Source organism: Melozone crissalis, unplaced genomic scaffold (assembly GCF_028551555.1).
Source record: "Melozone crissalis strain CALT ecotype California unplaced genomic scaffold, PUWL_Pcris_2 ptg000012l_1, whole genome shotgun sequence".
In the NCBI taxonomy this organism is placed as follows: Eukaryota; Metazoa; Chordata; class Aves; order Passeriformes; family Passerellidae; genus Melozone; species Melozone crissalis.
The window spans coordinates 9,139,639-9,159,741 of record NW_026535790.1 but is presented as its reverse complement, the minus strand read 5'-3'; the positions used below and the strand labels follow the sequence as shown (position 1 = coordinate 9,159,741).

The 20,103-nt window shown below is 36.3% G+C and overlaps 1 protein-coding gene across 1 annotated transcript in view; it reads left to right on the top strand.

Annotated features, from left to right (window-relative positions):
- Window positions 1–2,611: 2,611 nt before the first annotated feature.
- The window catches only part of DNAH3 (dynein axonemal heavy chain 3), a 49,886-nt gene continuing 32,394 nt past the window's right edge, over window positions 2,612–20,103 (top strand). The window contains exons 1-25 of the mRNA XM_054271129.1: window positions 2,612–2,695; window positions 3,492–3,696; window positions 3,963–3,990; window positions 4,477–4,657; window positions 5,153–5,342; window positions 5,827–6,022; window positions 6,933–7,058; window positions 7,775–7,970; window positions 8,223–8,402; window positions 8,780–8,916; window positions 9,077–9,182; window positions 9,745–9,923; window positions 10,216–10,400; window positions 11,727–11,850; window positions 12,412–12,568; window positions 14,311–14,455; window positions 14,736–14,947; window positions 15,208–15,299; window positions 15,724–15,838; window positions 16,331–16,447; window positions 16,631–16,810; window positions 17,905–18,041; window positions 18,679–18,880; window positions 19,478–19,570; window positions 19,877–19,987. Coding sequence (XP_054127104.1) covers window positions 2,612–2,695; window positions 3,492–3,696; window positions 3,963–3,990; window positions 4,477–4,657; window positions 5,153–5,342; window positions 5,827–6,022; window positions 6,933–7,058; window positions 7,775–7,970; window positions 8,223–8,402; window positions 8,780–8,916; window positions 9,077–9,182; window positions 9,745–9,923; window positions 10,216–10,400; window positions 11,727–11,850; window positions 12,412–12,568; window positions 14,311–14,455; window positions 14,736–14,947; window positions 15,208–15,299; window positions 15,724–15,838; window positions 16,331–16,447; window positions 16,631–16,810; window positions 17,905–18,041; window positions 18,679–18,880; window positions 19,478–19,570; window positions 19,877–19,987 — 3,678 coding nt within the window. The remainder of the gene's footprint in view (window positions 2,696–3,491; window positions 3,697–3,962; window positions 3,991–4,476; window positions 4,658–5,152; window positions 5,343–5,826; window positions 6,023–6,932; window positions 7,059–7,774; window positions 7,971–8,222; window positions 8,403–8,779; window positions 8,917–9,076; window positions 9,183–9,744; window positions 9,924–10,215; window positions 10,401–11,726; window positions 11,851–12,411; window positions 12,569–14,310; window positions 14,456–14,735; window positions 14,948–15,207; window positions 15,300–15,723; window positions 15,839–16,330; window positions 16,448–16,630; window positions 16,811–17,904; window positions 18,042–18,678; window positions 18,881–19,477; window positions 19,571–19,876; window positions 19,988–20,103) is intronic.

The following is a 20,103-nucleotide window of genomic DNA, read 5'->3' as shown; positions in this document are numbered from 1 at the left end:
TGATGGAAGACTCAGGATGTAGTGATGACTGTGAGTGGGAGGCAAATGTAGACAGGCTTAGAGGAATTGAGACTATCCCACCTGCTGTGTTCACATCTTCATGGAGTTTGATTCTGAATGTTGGAAAAGTGGTAGAGGTGTTTGGACTCTTGAATATTTTTCCCAATTCTTTTTAAGAAAATTTGGGTTTATAAAGCATTTACTGCTCTGGGAGTTCTGTGCAGTGCTTTCATGCAAGAGTTAGAATATCTCAGGTATCTCAGGACTACATTTTTTCATAACTTTTCGAGGTAAAAGGAGCCTGTACAGTTCCTCATTGTTCCACAACTGAATCTCCCTGACCACAGCTTGGCACAACACTGAAAGGGGCTGTTTCCTCTCTGCTGGGGGAGGAGGGAATTCTGTCTCCAAGCACCAGCTATGCTGTAACTGGGGCAACCAAGCTGAGGACTGAAAGGCAGTGTCAGAGCAGTTCACCAGGCTGTGACAGGCAGAGGGACTGGTAACAAGGGTGCCTGCAGGTAGTACCTGCCCTTACCCTTCTCACCTGTTCATCCTGTGGATGGGTGAGGCATGCAGGTGTCCCTCTCCCATTCATTTTGATTTGGGCTTGTTTTTCTTGGCAATTAATGTGTGGTTCTGCTGTAAAACACAGCTGGGGGGCCCAGGGTCCCTGGGACATTAGAAGAGAACAGGCAGCAGGGAGGAAACTGGTGTTGGAGAAAGTGGGAAGGGCAGGGTTTAAGAAAGTCTTGCTTGAAGGATATCTGGGGGCAGTTAGAAAGATAGAGGTGAAAAGTGAGCTTGAGAGGAATGGTGAAAAAAAGATCATGGGGGTTTGGAGGAAGAGAGAGCTTGTTGTTGTAAACAAGGAATGTGAGAGCTGATTTTTCTTCTTCTTGGCAACTGGGATAGAAGCTGATTGACACCTTGTGTAGTACCTGAAATGAACCTCTCATTCTTTTTCAGTGCATGTAACAAGGATGTTCACACTGAGGAAGAGGACCAAAAAATTCTAAGCAAACAGAAAAGTCAAAACAAAATAAAGCCAACAGAGAGCCCGAGTCTCCTGAGGGTGAGTTCTTTCTGCTGTGACTGTGAAAGATCAATAACTTTGTCAAAACTTCAGATGCAATTGGCCATTACTGGTGGTTAGGGGTTTGATATTGCAAGAAGGCTTATTAAAAGACACACGTTCTTGTTAAATATTCTTTGGACTTAATCCTTTATAACATACTTTTTATTAAGGATTTCTTTGTTCAAATATTAGGTATTTGAAATGTTACTTGGCATATAAGTCAGGATTGTTTTAGGATGAACGATGGCTTTTTTAATGACTCTTCTACCTTTAAGAATGAATGAATGGATATCCTAATGAACTGCATCATTTATTCATTTTTAAAGTACCCTAAGGCCCAATCCTTTAGTCATTAATCAAGAGGAATTCATGCTCTCTTTAATGAGTTATGTCTGGCAGTGATAATGCCTTTATTTCTGTGTGTGTGCAGGCATGCTGAGGAATACCAAGGAGGTAAATCAAATCAGTCCTTTCTCAAATTTTATTTCTAAATGGGCTCTACTTTGAGGAGGGCACAATTTTGTCTGCTAGTAACTAGGTTCCAGCAGCCTTGTTTTTCAGTGATACATCAGAAAGCAATAACCATGTGCTGAAAGTGTGTTAAAATTATGTAAAAAATTATATCTTATTCAGCCATGATTGTATTGGGTAATAACTTCCTTTTCCATGGTGGTTTAACTCACCGGTGTTCAGATACAACACACTTCCACCTCCTTTTTCTCAGTGTCACTGTGTGTTCAGGAAATTGTTCTTTGTGAATCTCCTAAACAAGTTTAATTTGGGAAACTCAGAACAGACTATGGGTGAGGCTGTGGCCTATACTAAGGAAGGTTGCCATCCAAAAGCACCTTAAACGCTGTGAGGTTTAATAATTTTGGGAATATATCCTGACAGAACTTTGTATGGCATCCTGGAGGCCATGTCAAAGTATTATCACCTTGAAGAGGTGAAACAGTCCTAAAACATGTCAGATATCCTGACATTTGTAGTACAACACTTTGCAGAGTACTTGTGAGCAATTTGTTCTCCCAGCACCATCCTGGTAATAGCTTCTTCTATAATTGGCTCCTTGTAGACATTAAAAAAATCTAGATGGTTTTTTTCCCCTCCCCATTAATACAGTTCGCACAACTTGGACTGTTCCACTGTCAATTTGTCAGTCTGGTAGGATTTAACATTCTAATGTCCAGAGTTTGTACTTTTACAAACATGTGGAGTTTCTGGTATAATTTAAAGTATTTAACTAATTTTAGGCAGTTTTCAGGGATATAAAAATAAGATTTTTTTTAAACTGGCATTAACTGGTGTTTAGAAGTTTTATAAAATGACTGCAAAAAACATGTTTTGATGAGGAACCCACCACAAAGAATGGCTGTTTCCTTAAAATTCAAAAAGCTGCCATATGTAATTTTCGATGAAAACTGAAGGACTCTGTTCCTTCTTCATGAATCTTTTTTGAAGCAGAGTATTTCATAAACATCTTTGAAGTTGCTTTTCACTTCTGTCTAGTCAGGAAACAATTCCACGTGCAATATGAGTCGTCGAAAGCAGTCAGTGAAATTATCATTCCAGCGCACACTTGCTTCTGCTTCAGATGAAACTCCAGGCTTGTATGAGGTATGTGCTCTCTCCCCTGCTGCCAGGGTATGCACACATTCCATGAGCTGGCAAATTCCCATTCTTTGCAGTGGGGTTTGGTGGGTATGGTGGTATTAGGTCAAAGGTTGAACTTGATGGCCTTGGAGATCTTTTCCAGCCTTAATGAACCAGTGATTCCAAGTATATTCATTGTATCTCTTGTATTTTATCTCTGAGGGTATTTTGAGACATGCATCCCACTTGTCTGTGAGCTATCTTGGTAAAGTTCAGGCATCAGGACTGATGAAAAGTCCATCAAAAAGTCACCTCAGAAAACATGGAATGAACAGACAAAAGAAACCTATTACAAATCCTTACTGTGATGTGAAAGAAAGACAAGAGCTGAATTTGTTAACTTGTACTATTCTTCAGCTGTTACAAGGACTGTGTGTTCAAAGTAGATAGGTAATTAACAAAGGCCTAAGGAATAGGAATTTTCTAAATCTAAGCAAATATACGAAGAAAAGAAGCAAGATAGAGATGTGGGGAGAGTAGAAAGAACTAGATAATGTACCTTCCTCTCTTATTTATAAAAAAATACCTTGATTATGCAAAAAAAACCCCCAAACCCTGAGTATGACTGAAGTGTTCTGTAAAATTATCCTTATTCATGTGGAGAGCACAGTGATCTAAAAATGAATGGATGGTCAAATGCCTGTCTGACCTATGTATTTGCTTTTTGTACTAATTGATGTTTAATCCTGTTCTAGCCCTAAAAAGGCTTTTTAAATTTCTGTGCTTTGTACAACTTTTCCTTTTGTTTTTCCAATTTCAGCTTATTCTAGAGAAAAGCCGTTATCCTCCTTTGATGCAGGAGACATCATGGACTTTGGCAGCTCCCTTCAAAGAACAGCCGCACTACCGAAGCCCCAGCGACTCCATAGCCAATAACTACACTCTTACTGCACGGGATTTAAAATTAAAACATATTAAAAAAATGAAGTCCTTTTCAATGATAGAGATATCACAGCCTTCACTGTGTATCCATATTTGAATGTGTTTATAAGTTCAGAGTCAGTATAGACAAATTTGCCAATACATGCATAACTTCAATAAATGTTTCACATTTACTAGTTAGGTTCATCCCTCCAAATAATCACATACAGTGCTTCTCTGTGACATTGTATTTTTTTCTTATTTCATTATGTGATTAATTATCTTAGCTCTATTTTTCACCAATATGAAATATATTATCTAAAAATGATGTCTCTATGTGATTTTTCTTAACTGAGATTTAAAACTGCAGGGAAAAAGAGGCGATGGAGTTCTGACAGGTAATGTACTGTAATGGTTTAAAGATACAGATTATTACAGTAAATCTGGTTTCAGTTGTGATTTAATATTTCTTTTTACTGAATGCTGTGTTAAGCATCCAAGCATGAGAAGGTAAGGCCCCACAAAAAATGTACCTGCATCAAGACTGGCTTTTGAGTCACAAGATTTTAATAAGATAATCACATGAAAATACATTATGATATTGGGCAACCTAAATAACTGTCCTAGTATGTTTGACTCTGATAGAACTGCTCATAAAATACTGCCTCTCTGAGTGATACTGGGCAGTTGTAACGTTTGCATGCTTGCATCCTTTATGTTAAAGTAGTATATTATACTATGCAATTTTAATGAGTTTTTTATTGAATAATTGAAATACTTCCATGGGTCATACTTGTCCTCAGTGTAGTGCAAGTGGTTTATATAATCTGTGTCATACATTACTGCTTCTTTATTGACTAAACTTGTATTCTTTTTTTCAAAAGTTCTTTGTTAAAGAGTGTGAGTCGCATTTCACTGAGTGTACCTGCTCATACACCAGACCTGCATGTCATAAATTATACAAGCAACCAGCCACTGACTCCAGAAGAACAATTTGCTCTCATGGATTTACATGAGAAGGAGATAAGTAAGCGAGAAAAGATACCTTCAAGTGATGATTTAGAGGTATTTATATAATTTCTTTTTAAGATCAAAGTAGCAGCAGTAATCATCTGAAAAATATCTAGAAACTTTACTGAAAGGAAGCTGAGAAAAGCAGGCAGTACATGAGGATTAGGAGATGCAAATACTCAGTATAGCAAACTGCTGTTAAATATTGTCAACTCTTTCATTTGTAGCTACTCTGATTTTTGTAAAGGCTTTGCAAGTTAAGTATCTTCCCAAATTTTTAACTTATCATGTTGTTCTCTAGTACTTTTTTGATCAGTAAGTTAATATGCTGAACTGAGTTCCAGTGGTCTATGTGCTTGCATCAACACCAGTGGAAGTATAAAAGATGTCAGTGCTTTAAAAGGAGCATAGATAGATACCCAAAATCCATTCTATTCCAACATATTTCAATTACAGAAAATTGATAGAAAAAGCTAAAAATACTTTGTAGTAATTAATTATCTGTCACAAAATTCATACAATAAGTGTAATCTTTGAAACATTTTTTAGCGGTACTGCCACTACATCCATAACGGAGTGCGAGAAGACATGCTGGCACCTCAGGATAAGGAAGTGGTGAAAAAAATTTTAAAACCTTTTCCAATTCACATTTTTCCTGGCCCAGAGCCGGAGGAATACCTGGCACGTTTAAAAGGAGAGATTAGGAATGATTATCGTATCAGCATCATGAAAGCCATTGGTAAGACTCACAATCTCTGAGCAGTTCTAACTGTGTAGACATTTACTGCACTTTGAAAACAAATCTTCTATTCTTAGCATTCCATGGAGAATTCTTTTGGGGTCAGTAGAACTATAGTAGATCTCAGAGAGAAAATAACCTGTGATCATGCTGTATAGCATTCAACAATTTCAACAAATATCTATTTATGAAACCTTACATCCCATCAGGTGGAGAGATGGAATAAAAAATTGTTTCTCCTGTCTCCTATTTTTAGAATCAGGACCAATTATCTTTTTCCCCCCCTTTAATAATTTTAGAGTTAAATTTGTGATTTGTTTATTGTGCTGTAATTTATGCTAAAAACATACAAATAACTATATGACTATGTTAGTTTTAAATGTGCAGAATTCTACTTCTTCCTGAACTATGAAGATACAGTGGTTTTGAATGTATTTTCTGGCTACATATGCAGTCTAACCATGATATATATGATTTGTTGTAGTTGATTATATCTTGTTGGACCCAGCTGAGAGGAAGAGACTTTCTATTCAAAGCACTCCACGCCCTTTTCCCCGGAGAATTATCTGTGCACCAGTCCCATGGCACAGCTCTTACGAAGAATCAAAAAGTTGGAATGAAAGCAATCTGTTCATAGTGAATTCAATGATGCCCGTTTTGCAAGAGCTCTGGCTTTCTCAGTAAGATGCCTTGTTCATAGGACCTTAATGAAATGTAGCATGTTTTTATTTAATGATTTGCTTAGAGTGCATCTGCTGACTTCTCTACAGACAATCCTGGGGGAGCCACTAGATAGAAAGTGGTAAAATATGTCTGTTTTCTAAATAGTTCTTGTTTTTTGAGCCTCTAAGAATTTCAACATAAAATGATTGTTTCCTGCAGTCACTGAATGAATGTGTTACATGATATGAAAAGATCATCCCCTTTGTTAAAAGGTGCTATGCCTAAATTAAGATCCAGTGCTCAAGTAAATGATGATTTGGAATTCTCATCCTGGTTGCTGTTATGAACAAAATTAATTCTTAAAACTGAGTATCTTTCAAATATTTGTAGTTGAATTTGCCATGGGGACACTTGAAAATTGAGATGTGTTATCTTAGGAAGATAATATAGTTGTTAGTAATTCTGAGAGCTGGTTTTGCATTTAAGAAACATTCGCAGGAATTTAAGCTTGTATGTTACACGCTGTGATATTTGCCATGCTGCTGAAATCTCAATTTTTTTCCCCATAGAGTAGTCAGGATAGCTACTTAATAATATGGAATAGAAGCAGTTGGTTTCATTCTGTATGTTCTTTAAGAACTGGATACACCAATGAATCTAGGAAAAGGAGAAAGCAATTTTAGCAAAGAATTAAGAGTTTTAAATACAGCAAGTACAACAAAAATTTATGAAACCCTTTATGTTTATTGATAAAAAACCCAGTCAGGAATGCACTTGTTGGATAGCTTGGCGATGGAGTGATACTTACAAATGAAATTACATTTTTAGTGTTTATAACACACTTGAGACCTTCCTGACTATATTTCATGGATGATTTTTTTTTAAACATTATTCCCTGAGGATCTGCTGTGTGTTCCCCTCCCCTAGGTACAGCCACCTGCGCTTTGTTCGCACTGCAGAGGTGCTCTGTGGCCGCCTGCCGCTGCTGCCCACAGAGTTCGAGGGCATTGTTCGGAGGCACTGCCTGGAAGCTCGGGATATCCTTCAGCACAAGTCAGTGCCAGCTCTGGTGGCTGTAGATAAATAGAATATCTCAGGGTCTGACCTACATCAAGGCCCATTATTAAAACAGATCTTCGACAAAGATGACAGCAGCCCCAACCAAAGGGTGCCAAAGCAAAGCAGGGAATAGCCCTCAGAGGAGTAAACACTGGGACACTGTCAGAGCCTTTGGAGCTGCAGGAGTGCTTGTGCAAGAATAAATAGTAATAAACTATGAATAAATGGAGACTGGAATTCAGAAGGGTTCTGGCCATGAGAGGAGTGGAGTCTATATCTGTAAAAATGATGATGGAAAATATTTTTTTTAAATTACAGAAATCAGTCAATTTAAGAAAGAGAATATATGAGATACATGATGGAAAATATTTGTATTCTGCTGCCTGAGATATCTTACAAACTTGTTTCTCATTTAATGCTAATAATTGAATATTGTTTCACAATCAATAAAACAATATAATTTACTATTGTTTTTTCTATTACTATTAATTTAAACAAATCGTAGTAGTCCATTATAATAAGCATCCTTAGCTTTAAAACTCAGGTTTCCTCTAAGTCCTGGAAGGTATAGTTTTGTTTGATATCTAAGAAGTCTCTTCTAGCCCTTTGGATTTTACTCGTTCTTTGGGTGATTTCTGAGTTTGGATTTCGTTGCAAGGAGCAAAGTAAGACTAACAAACCTTTAAAAACTTTGTATTATTTCATTTTAGGTGGATTCCAACTTGTGCATCTATTTTTATTGATAAGAAAAATATGTGGCTTCCTTTTGCTCCTCAAAGGGACTCTGATTCCTCTAAGAAAGTTGAAAGCTATTTTAGCTCCGTGGCAGCTCTAATGTCATTACAATTGCGTGAGATGGTTATTAACTCATTAGAAGATCTTCTTGCATTTTTTATGATCCACAAGGTATGTGCTTTTAGGTATATGTATAGTTTTCTGTCTTACATGGAGATAGTTCATATAGCCATAAAATCCTAGTGCTCTTTGAAGGGTAAAATGTCCCAAATGGCTCTTGCCTCCATAAAAAAAAATTGCTGTATCCTTTAAAGGCTTGCCTATACTCAGTGGATTTTTTGCATGGTCAAGAACTGCTTGAATGATCTTCATTTTATTCCTATAGCTCACTTCTTTGTAAATTTTCCCCATCTTTTCCCTAAGGGTGGCAATGACTTTGAAGAGCCATATCAAGGAATGCAGTTCTTCCTATCTCAGATACTCATAGTGAAGCTCCGTGTGAAAGAGCCTGATATTGTCTTTGAGCCACCTTTGCCAGCATGTTGGGATTTAATCAGTCATTGCTTCCAGAAGATCCTGCAGAGTTCTGAGGAGCTCCCAAAGGTGCTGGATAAGTTATAGCTGCATACAAAATACAATATTAATAACAACTAGCTATAATATAAAAAGTTATGAATGAGGCTGAAGACTGACATAGAAGATAAAGATGAGGATTGTGAATCATGAACTGTACAAGCCTTTTGGTTATAGAAGACATTTTTCAGATTCAGGTTATATTGAAGCACTGCTTTGATTTTCATATAGTTTTCTCACTATGAGTAACCAAGTGTTAATTATGGATCAGAGCAGTTTCACATTGCGCTATTTTTACCAAATAGTGATTCTTTTAATGTGGTAGGGGAATGTGTAATAGAATACTTTTTTAAAATTTTTTTTGCTATTCTGTGTCTTGTTACAGTGTTTGTAATGATTTCCTTTAGGTAGAGAAAATTCTATTTCCGGAATTACGAAGAGGTGATCTCACTCTTAATACAGTCAAGCCACAAGAGTCATTGTTTTTAGAGTATATAAACAAACTTGAAAAGATCTATGAAAGCAACATAGTTGGTCCACAGAAGTAAGTTTTGGCTGGTAACTCCATTGCCCTTCCAAACCCTCAGTTTCATAGCACTGTCCATTTGACTAAATAGAAAATTTGAGTGTATTTTATGTTTCTTTCTATAGAGAAACCTTGCATCAGAGACTTATGTTTGTTTTTGTGGTCTTCTGTGTTTAAGGTATTTAAATGTGTACAAGAAGTACAGCAATCTTTTGAACAACAAATCACGGCAAGATGTCTCAAAATTTTTGGAAAAAGTTCCTTCTTTAGATGCTTTAACTGAGGTAATGTGTTCCTGACAAGTGCAGCATGTCCATACAGCTGCTAAAACATCACACATGACTTCCTAACTTATTGGCTCAAGGACAAATCACTTATTTCACCCTTGGGAATACTAGGGAGTGCTCAATTTACATAGCCCCTTACTTTAGGGCTGCTGTGCAAGTGTAGGAGGAGGTTTCTTTATAACCTTCTGTCAGTTTTGTTGTTCTTTCTTAGCAGAAAGGCTGCCCAGAGTATTTGGCCAATCTGCAGCTTGCTTGTCTTTTAAACGTTTTGTCCTCAGTCAGCCCTGTCTATTCTTCCCTTTGCATCCCTGAGTTAGAATATGGATAAATGCTTCCCTAGGCAGCTTGGGGTCTTCCCTATTATGGCAAATTACTGTACAAAGCTTTCAGCCCTGGAATCTGTGGATAAGTTCAGGTCCCTGGAAAGATAAAAATGACTTTTCCTTCTTCTGTTTATAAAAAATGATCCAGTTTGTTGGATGGAAACTATTAGTTGTGTCAGATTTTTCAGCTGTAGACTTTCAGGAAAAATAACAGATTTATTATATTCTGTTCTTAGAAGATTGACAGCTTCACAAAACTGAAAGGAGAGATTGCTTCTATGGATATCACTGTTCCTCTGGCCATGTTCTGTCTGGATGCTCTACAACTGAATGAGGAACTCTGCAGTCGGACCCAGAATCTCAAAGACACGTTGATTGAATTTGAAGTGATGGAAAACAGGCGGTTAAATCAAAGGTGCCTGTTTGCATGGGTGCTTCTTGGTGTCTGCCTGCACTGCTGCTGTATTTCTGTATATATATGAGATACCTTTACTCATCTGCTGGGGTTTTTAGTGCTGACCAGACAAGTACAAGATGGGCAGCCTGGCTGAGCAGGGAACTTTGGATAGAACTCACAGGGGAAAAAAAAAGTTCAATGTATGAAGAAATCTATTTTTTTTTTTTCAAAGACAAAATAATTTTACTAGATCTTGCCTCTGTCTTAATTTACAATCCCAGTGATATGTCTGTTCTCTTTTTTGTTGAAGAATTTGTGATGACTTTGACTTTATTGCAAAGAGAATGAGTGAGGTGCCTCAGAGCACTGAACAGCTAGTGGAATCTGAAGCATTCTTAAAGAAATCCAGTGATGTTACTGTTATTAAACTGAAAAAGGATCTTGAAAAAGCAGCACAAAGGCTGCAAGTCCTCATGGACTATGCTGATCTCTCTGGTATGTCTAACTACAGAACATAAAATTTCCATATGAGAATATTTATATATAAATAATGAGCTTTGCATGCCTAAATGTTGCATCTTCTAGGGTGCTAGTGGAAAGTTCCAAAAGAGATAGAAAATAAATAAAAAGAATTCAGTAGAGGCCAAAATGTACCAGTGCAGCAAGGAATGCTAGAGGAATGGCACATATACAGAGCTTTTTGACCTGTTTTAGGTATTATCAGGTCAATATTCTGTAATCTGGCCAAATGATGTTACACCTCTGTGTTATTAAATAAAAGTTCTCCACATAAAAGCCATCCAAAAAGCCATGTCCAAAGGCTCTATGACAGCATGTAGAAAGTGTGAGAACTTGCATCTCTGCAGCTGAGGATTAGATCAGAACAGGCTTGTAGTTTCTTTGCTGTCATGGTTTGCTGGTTTTAGATAATATGAAGGCTGTTCTCTAAGACTCAAGATACATCTGGAGAAGTTACTTTTAGTAACTTCTTTTAGTGTTTTTATCCAAAGCAGAAATGTAATTTACAGATGCAGTTTGTTATTTGCTGCACCTACAAAGGGAGAGCAGTTAAATGAATGCAGACCTATTTTAGTGTCAGGACAATACTGTTTCCTTGAGCAGAATACACCTTGGATCAGACAATGACAGAAATAACAAGGATATTTCATGTTTATTAGACTTCATTTGTGATGAAAATTAGGATGCCTATGGAAGCCAGGACAATTTTCTGTTACATTTTGGACTGGAGTGTTTGCAATTCAGTATTTCATAATTACATTTTCTCTGTAGCTGGGTTTATAAACATGTGTCCTACATTAGTTATAATGACCTAAGTGCACTGAGCAAACAAACAAGTATGAATATGGAGATGTGTGCTCACCTTGTAGTTGTGATGCTCTAGCTTTTGTGAATAATTCAGCATTTACAGATTGAGGACTAGAAATGGTTTAAACATTTATTCAACTTTTGTAGGTATAATATACATTTAGTTAGGAGTGGTCTCGCTGTGTGTAGTTGAATGGAATTGATATTCTGGAATACCTGAATGGAATTGATATTCTGGAATACCTGTTCTCACTAACTGTCTCTGCCTAGCTAACATCTTATTTAGGTAATTTCACATTCTTAACTTCATTTTACAGTTTTGCTATCAATCAGACTTGTTTTAGGGAAGAGTTTCTTTGCAGTAAAGAGTTTCTTTGCTTATTCCTAAATATAGTTTATTTGCTTGTTAGTAGCCATTCTATTATATAATAACCATTCTATTAAATCATTGATTAAAGGGTATTTTCTTAAAGGTGACTATATTTTTTATTTTAGATGAGGACATAAACCTGAACAGCACAGTTTTCCTTTGGCTTGATGAGATAAAGAAAATATTTGAAAACACTAAAAATATGTTGAATGACAGGAGGGCTGAGGTGGAGAGGGCATTGTTTGAAAGGTATGGTGTTAAGTAATTTTTTTTCACTGGGTATTTTTAAAGAAAAAAAAAAATCTCAGTATGAGTAGAAGGGAGATAATTTCAAAGAAGGAAAACTTAGAAGAAACCTGAGAAAGTAAGGAATAAATCTAGCTTGTAGTATTATGGAGATTTCTGAAAATTACTATTGATAAGGGTGGATTTGAGTATCCCTACACTTCAATAGATCTGAAAGGAGGAATGGAGGATTGGTCCAGAATATTCATAATTTTATGTTGATATATTGATTAGTACAGCAGTACACATAGTTTTGTTACATTGTTTTCACTCTTCCTTTATTTTCTCCAGGTAGTAGAGGTAGCAAATGTAAGTAAAGTAAATCAATTGTGAGGGTTGAAAATGAGCCTTGAATTCTAATCCTGTGAACTGCATAATATTGATATAAGTGATTAGTGAGCTGTCACTGGCATCTGTGTTTGAATCAGATTTCATGTGACATTGCCTGTTGTAATTAATAAAATAAATGAAGCCTGAAAAGGAATGAAACACAACATCATATAATCTTAGCTATCTTTATCTTAGGTGTTCTCAGTTTAAGGAAATTCTTGAAGTTTATAATAAAGACTTAGAAAGCTTCAAAAAGCGGGGAGATATTGTGACTGCAGAAGAATTGAGGAAGAATACTCAGATGTTGGAAAAGTTAAATAAGAATATAGCTGATGCTCTGGCAGAATTTGAGGTTAGTATTTATTAATTGAGTATGGAGTGGGTTACAATGTGCTGGATAAGCGAAAGTTTGGTTCCTGCTCTGATTTTTTTTCAGTGTTCTGGCCATATATTGTTAAGATGGCTTTAAAATTTCCAAATTCACCAAGATGTGGCAAATATCTTCATGTGCCTATATGCAGTTTGTCCCAACTACTGAGTTGAGAGCAAATTTCGGGAAAAAGTATTTCAGGGACTTTTAAAAATTGAAATAATGAATTTCAATGTTTCCAAGCAGTCAGTAGTACCAAGATGCTATATAGAGAAAACAATTCTTCTGGCAGTGTTGGCAGAGGCAGAATGTTAGGGAGCTGGCATTTTTCCTGAATCATGATTTGTGCACTGTAGCTGTGTTTTCAGCCCCTCTGCTTGTTCTCTAATTAAACCCAAATGTATTTCAACTGTTTGTATGATTTCTATTTAACACTGATAGGCATTAAAAATACATTTTAACACATAACATGAATTTCAAATGCTAAAAAACAAACTGGAGACCAAGATGTCTAGATTTTATTTAGGGCTCTCCAACTTACTGTATCATCCTAAGTTGAACAGTTTGTCTCAGCTGTGACTCTGCTGGGAAATTAGAAGGGTTGTCTTTGAGAGATCCCACAGGCATTGTGAGGCTTAATTAATCTTCTAAATCACAGTGAGAGAATGAAATTTCTCCATATATGGAGCCATGAGGGTCAAGATTTTAATTAAGTCCCACTCAAAAGAAAAAAATTGAACCAATTAATTGAGTTTAGAATTTAAATAAACTGGTAGTCCTGCACATCAACACTATTAATCTGATTTAAATGTATCTAGTATATTTAATTAGTGTGAGTTTACAGCATGGATATGCTGTTATAGGTAGATCAGAAGAACTGATTAAGCCCAAGTTACTTAATACATGATTGCAATGAGAGGTGTATCCACACGATTTAAATGACATGACAATTAGCTCAGTCAATGTATGAATTTAAATACTATCTTAGAATATGAATCTTTATGTTTTTTCTGTCTGCAGCTCATATTGAACAATTACAAGTTTTATGAAAGGCCTGTTAGCATTATAAAAGCACAGACTCAGGACTCAATCTGAATTCAGTGTCTACATTTCAGACAGCATTTCTCCGTGCTTCACCTCCCTACCTGTAAAATGAAGACGACAATACTTTTACAAAATCTAAATCTTTGCACATTGATTTTTACTGTAAAATCTTTTGGATAAAGACAATATCTTACCATGAATAAACACAGCAATGAACACCTGTTTTGGTGGGAGCTCCCAGATAATTCTGTAAAAGAAAAAATCTAATCACAAGTTTAAAAAAAATCCTAAAAGCCTCTCTAGCTGAGGGGCTTACATTTGGATTTCACTGTGGATTGGAAACTTGTGAGCCTTGTTTCACTGAATTCCATGGTACATTATTGTATTCTAAAATGGATTTGGATTTTAAAATTTATTTGAGTAGTAAAAGATACCCTCAAATACTGAGTTAACCATTGGACTTGATCTTAGAAGGGTTTAGGTTGGAAAATACCTCTATGATTCTGTGAAAGGACCAGGGGAATTTTCAAGAACACTGTTACTTAATGGACCTAAAATCCACAGGCCTATATCAACAGATCTGTGACATGTCAAATAATTGTGTATTGTTTGTTCACAAGTTTAAACAACAATAGGAATTTTTGATGGGAATAACATACTTTTCTTTTTTCCCCCTAAAGGGTATTACTTATGAAGAAGGTTTGCTTGGGCAGGAGAAGAGTCAATTTCCTCTCTTGCAATCTATAATTACAACCAAAGAACCTTATGAGCAGCTTTGGGTAACAGCATATGCTTTCCATATCAAATCTGAGGAATGGATGAATGGTGAGGCTTTGATGTTCATTTGAAGAAACGTGTTATTTGCAGTTAGTTAAGTAGAAGCTGAGAGGGTTGATTAGTCATGAGAAAATAATTTTAAGGAATAAATGCTGTTAAGCAGTGTGAAATAGAGTTACTGATTTGGATTTTGCATGAAGATAATTTTTTGTAACACAGTTGATTTCCAGTTAAAGGACAATGATGAAAAATAGCTGTAATTAAACCACCCTGGGAATCTCCTTGTGCTGAAGTGCCTGCTGTGCTTTTTTTATGCTGCTATATTCAGGACCTCTTCTGCAATTGAATGCTGATGAAGTTACTGAAGAGGTTGGAAGTATGTGGAGGACCATGTACAAGCTCTGCAAGAGCTTCCCAGATGTGCCTGTGCCCAGGCGCATGGCAGAATCCATGAAATTCAAGCTTGATAAATTTAAACAGCATCTTCCTGTCCTGTCCATTGTCTGCAATCGTGGAATGAAGGAGAGACACTGGCAGCAGGTACTTTAAACTCTGCTTTAGCTGGGGACGTATTCTTCCATAGAAACTGTCAGTCCAATATCTTTTATCCTGTGACATGATAGATGCAGTTTTGAAATTTGTAACGTCACAGGCAAAAGCTTCTTTAAATTAATAATGTGTGGTAGAAAAGCAAATTAGGGTGTCAGACTAATACTTGGTTGGAATTTGTTGCTTGCTGTTGGAAAGTATTTTACAAAAAGGCATCTTGATAATAGATTTATTTCTTACTTTATTTTCAGATTGGTAAAATTGTAGGATGTGAGATCAATCCAGATGAAAACACTAACCTTAAATACATGTTGGACCGTGGACTCTCAAAATTTATTGAAGAGTAAGAAGTTTAATCTAGTCTCATTTTTTAGACATTGTATTTCATAGATCAGATACCAAATATTAGTTCTTTTGGGGTTTTGTGTGCTGTTAGAACATGCTGTAAAATCAGCTATATTTATCAAGGTGTGAACTGTCAGTTGTTCTTGTAGCACAGAGGCATAAAAAACCAGTTGTATTCCTAAATCACTTTATTTGCTGATTTAGAATTTTCTGTCTGTATTTGTCTTCCAATTAATGTCAATATCTCTAACTTGGTGAAGCTGAAAGTGGAAAAATATTCCTTGAAGAAAGAGTCTAAGATAATATTAAGAAATTATTAATAAAGGTAGTCTGGCATGCAGCTCTACCTACAACTGCTTTTTTGTTTTGCTCTTCAGCTATGTTACAAAAACCTTTCAAATGTATGTTTCATTTCAATTTAGAATAGAACCTATTGGAGCAGCTGCAAGTAAGGAGTATTCCTTGCAGAAATCAATAGAGAAAATGAAATCAGAGTGGGTCAATGTGCACTTTGGTTTGTCCAAGTACAGGGATACTGTAAGTAAACACTGAATCAATATATATATCTGAAAATAATTACTTTGACTCTGAATACCAATTGAGAAATATTAGAGGGATGTTGCTGCTGATTCATTGTGTCCCAATGGAAAGTTGTATCTTAGCCCACAGCTGAGCAAATGTCTCCATCATTGTAACTCCTTTTATGTGAACTTAAGTGTCTAGAGAGCTTGTCATCTCACATGCTCATCCTAACAAATCTGTGAGTCTGAGGACTTCCCCAGTATTGTATGGAAAGCTGGACAATAGCAAAATTTTAACTTGCCCAGAAGAAAGAAGAGTCACAGTGCAAAAGATTGAGTCAGAAGGCACCAACTTCCTATCACAAAATAATCTCTGTCTGGACCTTTGAAACAGGTGTACAGAAGAGATTCCATGTGATATCTTCACATGACAGAGTAGGGGGAAGCAGGATGAGTGGTGGAATACAGTGACTGCCATCTGACTTTCCAAAATGTGGTGTGTTCACAGGACATCAACATCCTATCGTCAGTGGATGACATCCAGCTTTTGCTGGATGATCACATTGTCAAGACTCAGACAGTGTGTGGCTCTCCCTTCATCAAACCAATAGAAGATGAATGTCTGGTAAGGAAAAGCCAGTTTGACTGAGCTTGCATGTCTCAAAATGCAATGCTTTCCTCAAGTACTTCAGGGTATTTTGACATGATAAAAGACATTAGACAGTTGTTAACTAAGAACACATATTCATAGTTTTTGATTTTTTTTGTTGTCATAATTTTGCTTAACTACTAAATGTTTTCATTGCAGGCTTGGAAAGATAAGCTGTGTTTAATGCAAGATATTATAGATAGCTGGTTAAAATGTCAGGCAACATGGTTGTATTTGGAACCAATTTTTAGTTCAGAAGATATTATAGCTCAAATGCCTGAAGAGGGCAGAAAGTTTAAGATTGTGGATTCATACTGGAAAAACATTATGACAGAAGTGGTAAGTGCTAACATTTCATGAATTGTGCATTTTTATGCACACCTGGTAACATGATTATTAATATCATGTGCATACACTGTTCTTTTCTGCTGTTGAGTATTTGTATTGAAGGAGAGAAAAATCCTTTACTAAAGTCCAACATATTCTAGTCTTGCAGTGAAATTGTAGATTACATAATTATTGAGACTTCTGTAAAGGCTGGGTGTTGAAGGGTGAATCATAGCTCAAGGAAAATGAATTCTAAATGTTTTAGCTTTCTTATGGCTAAATGGTCAGAATTAGGCAGAAAGATGAATGATTTGTGCTTTCAGGATGTGGTAATGGCTTCACTGACAAGGTACAAAGCTTTGTCTGGATACAGAGAGAGTTTGCATTAGACTTACAGGGTGTACACATTTTTGGAGCAACTAAATGTTTTTTTTAATGTGATTATTCTGTAATAGGTTATTAGCATGGTTATTCAAAAATTTAGTGAATATGGACTGTCACAGTAATGTTCAGGTTAAGATAATGGAAAGAGGAAGTGCAATTTGGTAACCTGTTCAATTCCTGTAAATAAGAAGTGGAGTAAGAGGCCAGACAGTGGTGGTGTAAGCTGAGGTGTGTGTCAAAAACACTGGGAGTGTGTGGTTGTATGGTAAAGGTGTTGAAATAATCAGTGTAGCTAAGTAGGAGTTGAGACCTGTCCAACAGCTCAGACTCTCAGAGTGATGGGGCTGTACTGGAACAGAGCTCTCTGAAGAGGAGTGTTACCAGAAGGAGAGAACAGGGAATAATTGTCATGTGCTGTGTCTGATAAAACTTACTTGTGAGTGGAAAACAATGTAGCAAGCTCAACACAGGAGCAAGTGCCAAAGATCTTATTTGTTGACATTTCCTTCATTAATGTCTATGAATTTCAAGTTGGTAAAATTGACAGTCTGAAAAGCAAAACTATCCAATAATGCAAATGTATTTAATACCATGAAAGCATACTATAGAGAAGAATTACAGCATTTTAGTCTCCTGCAGTATATGTGATTGATGCTTACAATTTTAATGTAGAACTTAAGCCAATTTTAAGCAGTTTCTGCTATGTGTTTGTTTTTATAAAGGTGAAAGACACAAAGGTACTTGTAGCAACTGATCAACCCAAGATGTTAGACAGACTTCAGGAAGCAAATACTCTCTTAGAGGACATTCAAAAGGGGCTGAATAATTACCTGGAGTCGAAAAGATTATTTTTCCCAAGGTAAATTAATGAAACAGGCCTAAGTTAGAAACAAGAAGCTATAAACTCTTTCAAACTATTTCTACTGAACTTAAAAGTCTCATTTTATAAACATATGTGGGACACAGTCACATGCAGCAAAAAATGAAAAGCTGTTCTCATCTCTAGACATAACTCATTTTCCTCAGTTGTGAAATGCCAGAACTGGTGGGGCTGGGGAGGCATGATCTGTCTATCAGAATGTAAACTTGGATTAGAAAGGCATTATTACCTACAGGGTAGTTTTGAAGGAGCCTTCCCATGGCTGATATGCAATTATGTCCCTGCCCCACCCTCTTTAGAGGTGTGTGATGTGTGGGAGTTGTTCATGATCACAAGGAGCAGGATTCACGGTTTTTACAGGCTACTTAATGGCTGGCTGGAGCCATCTGATCTTCCCTCCCTGAGTTTGAGAACCCTTATTCTTCCTTTGCTTTGAAATTCTGAAAAAACAGATGTGATGAGTTTTATAATGTTAAAAATTGCTTAAGGAAAGGGATTTGAGATAATAATTTCCTCTCTGATACACTAGTATCTTAAGCAATAATAAACCAAATTGTATTAGTAGATTATTAATGGAAATTTTCATGATTGGAAAGTAATTGTATTTTCCTGGCAGATTCTTTTTCCTGTCTAATGATGAGCTGCTTGAAATACTGTCTGAGACAAAGGATCCACTTCGAGTACAGCCACATTTGAAGAAGTGTTTTGAAGGAATTGCTAAACTGGAGTTCACAGAAGATCTGGAGATCATAGGCATGATCAGTTCAGAGAAAGAAGTGGTTCCTTTCATAGATAAAATCTATCCAGTGAGAGCAAATGTAAATGGTTTTTTTTTTTTAATTTTGCTATATGAAATCAGATTCATACATAATAATTGCATAAAGTGCATGTTTTTGAGGGAATTAGGTTTAAACCATTTGGGATCACATCATGAAAGGAGTTCAGGAAATGAGAGTGCAGACTGTTATTCTAGGATAAAAAGGATTTCCTGCAAAAAGGAGTAAGACATACCAGTTTTGCAGTAAATTCCTCTGAAAGGTGGGGCATGTTGTGAGTTACAGACACTCTTTTCCCTTAATCCTGTAGGAGCAAAGCATGCCCTGGGTTAAAATGAGCAGGCTTACCTGATGATGCAATCTATGTTTTTTGTTTAAGCCTGTATGAAACATATCCAGCTTATATGAAACATATCCAGTTTCTTTACTGGGTTGTCTTTATATACCTGCCTTGAGACAGTGTAAACTACAGTATCACCAGTCATATTTTGGGTAATTTCAACCTTTACTTCTTTTATATACAACACCCAGATCTGAAGAAAGCATATTTAAGCCTAACACATTTCAAATAATTTGTCACTGAAGAAGAAAACAGTCAGGAAATGTGTATTAACTCTTAAGTGTTGTTCTTTCTTGAAGGGCATGGTAGAAAAATGGCTTCTGCAAGTAGAAGAAATGATGTTGGCCAGTGTCAGACAAGTTCTTCAAAATGGCATAAAAGGATATAGCCAGGTAATAATTCCTAAACTATGGTATGAGTTAGATTTCACAAACAAATATACATGAATAGGTTGCTCAAATTCTTAACCAAGGAAACATGTTTGAAACTAAGTGGAAACCAGCTCTTCTTGTTCAATAGTGCCAATTTGAGGTTTTAGTCCTGAATTTCAGGAAGAAAAAGTATTAAAGCTTTAGATGCTGTTCTCATTTATTTACAGCATGAGACAAAAGACATTTGAGGAAAGTAATTTTTCTCAGTGCCATAATCTAATGTGTTTATATGAAATCTTGTGTCTGAAATTTTTCTTTTGGTTTAAGGTTCCTCGGAAAGAGTGGGTACTTCAGTGGCCTGGACAGGCAGTTATTTGTGTTTCATCCATTTACTGGACAGAAGAAGTGTCTGAGGCTATAAGGAAAAAAGCTTTACAAGTAAGATTTTCTTCTAACTTTCTATTTCTAGGCACTGAACTCTGATTAATTAACCACTGATTTCTCTGGTTATTGCTTGACTCTCGTGGTGAGGAAGATGCAGCAGCCAAATTTTT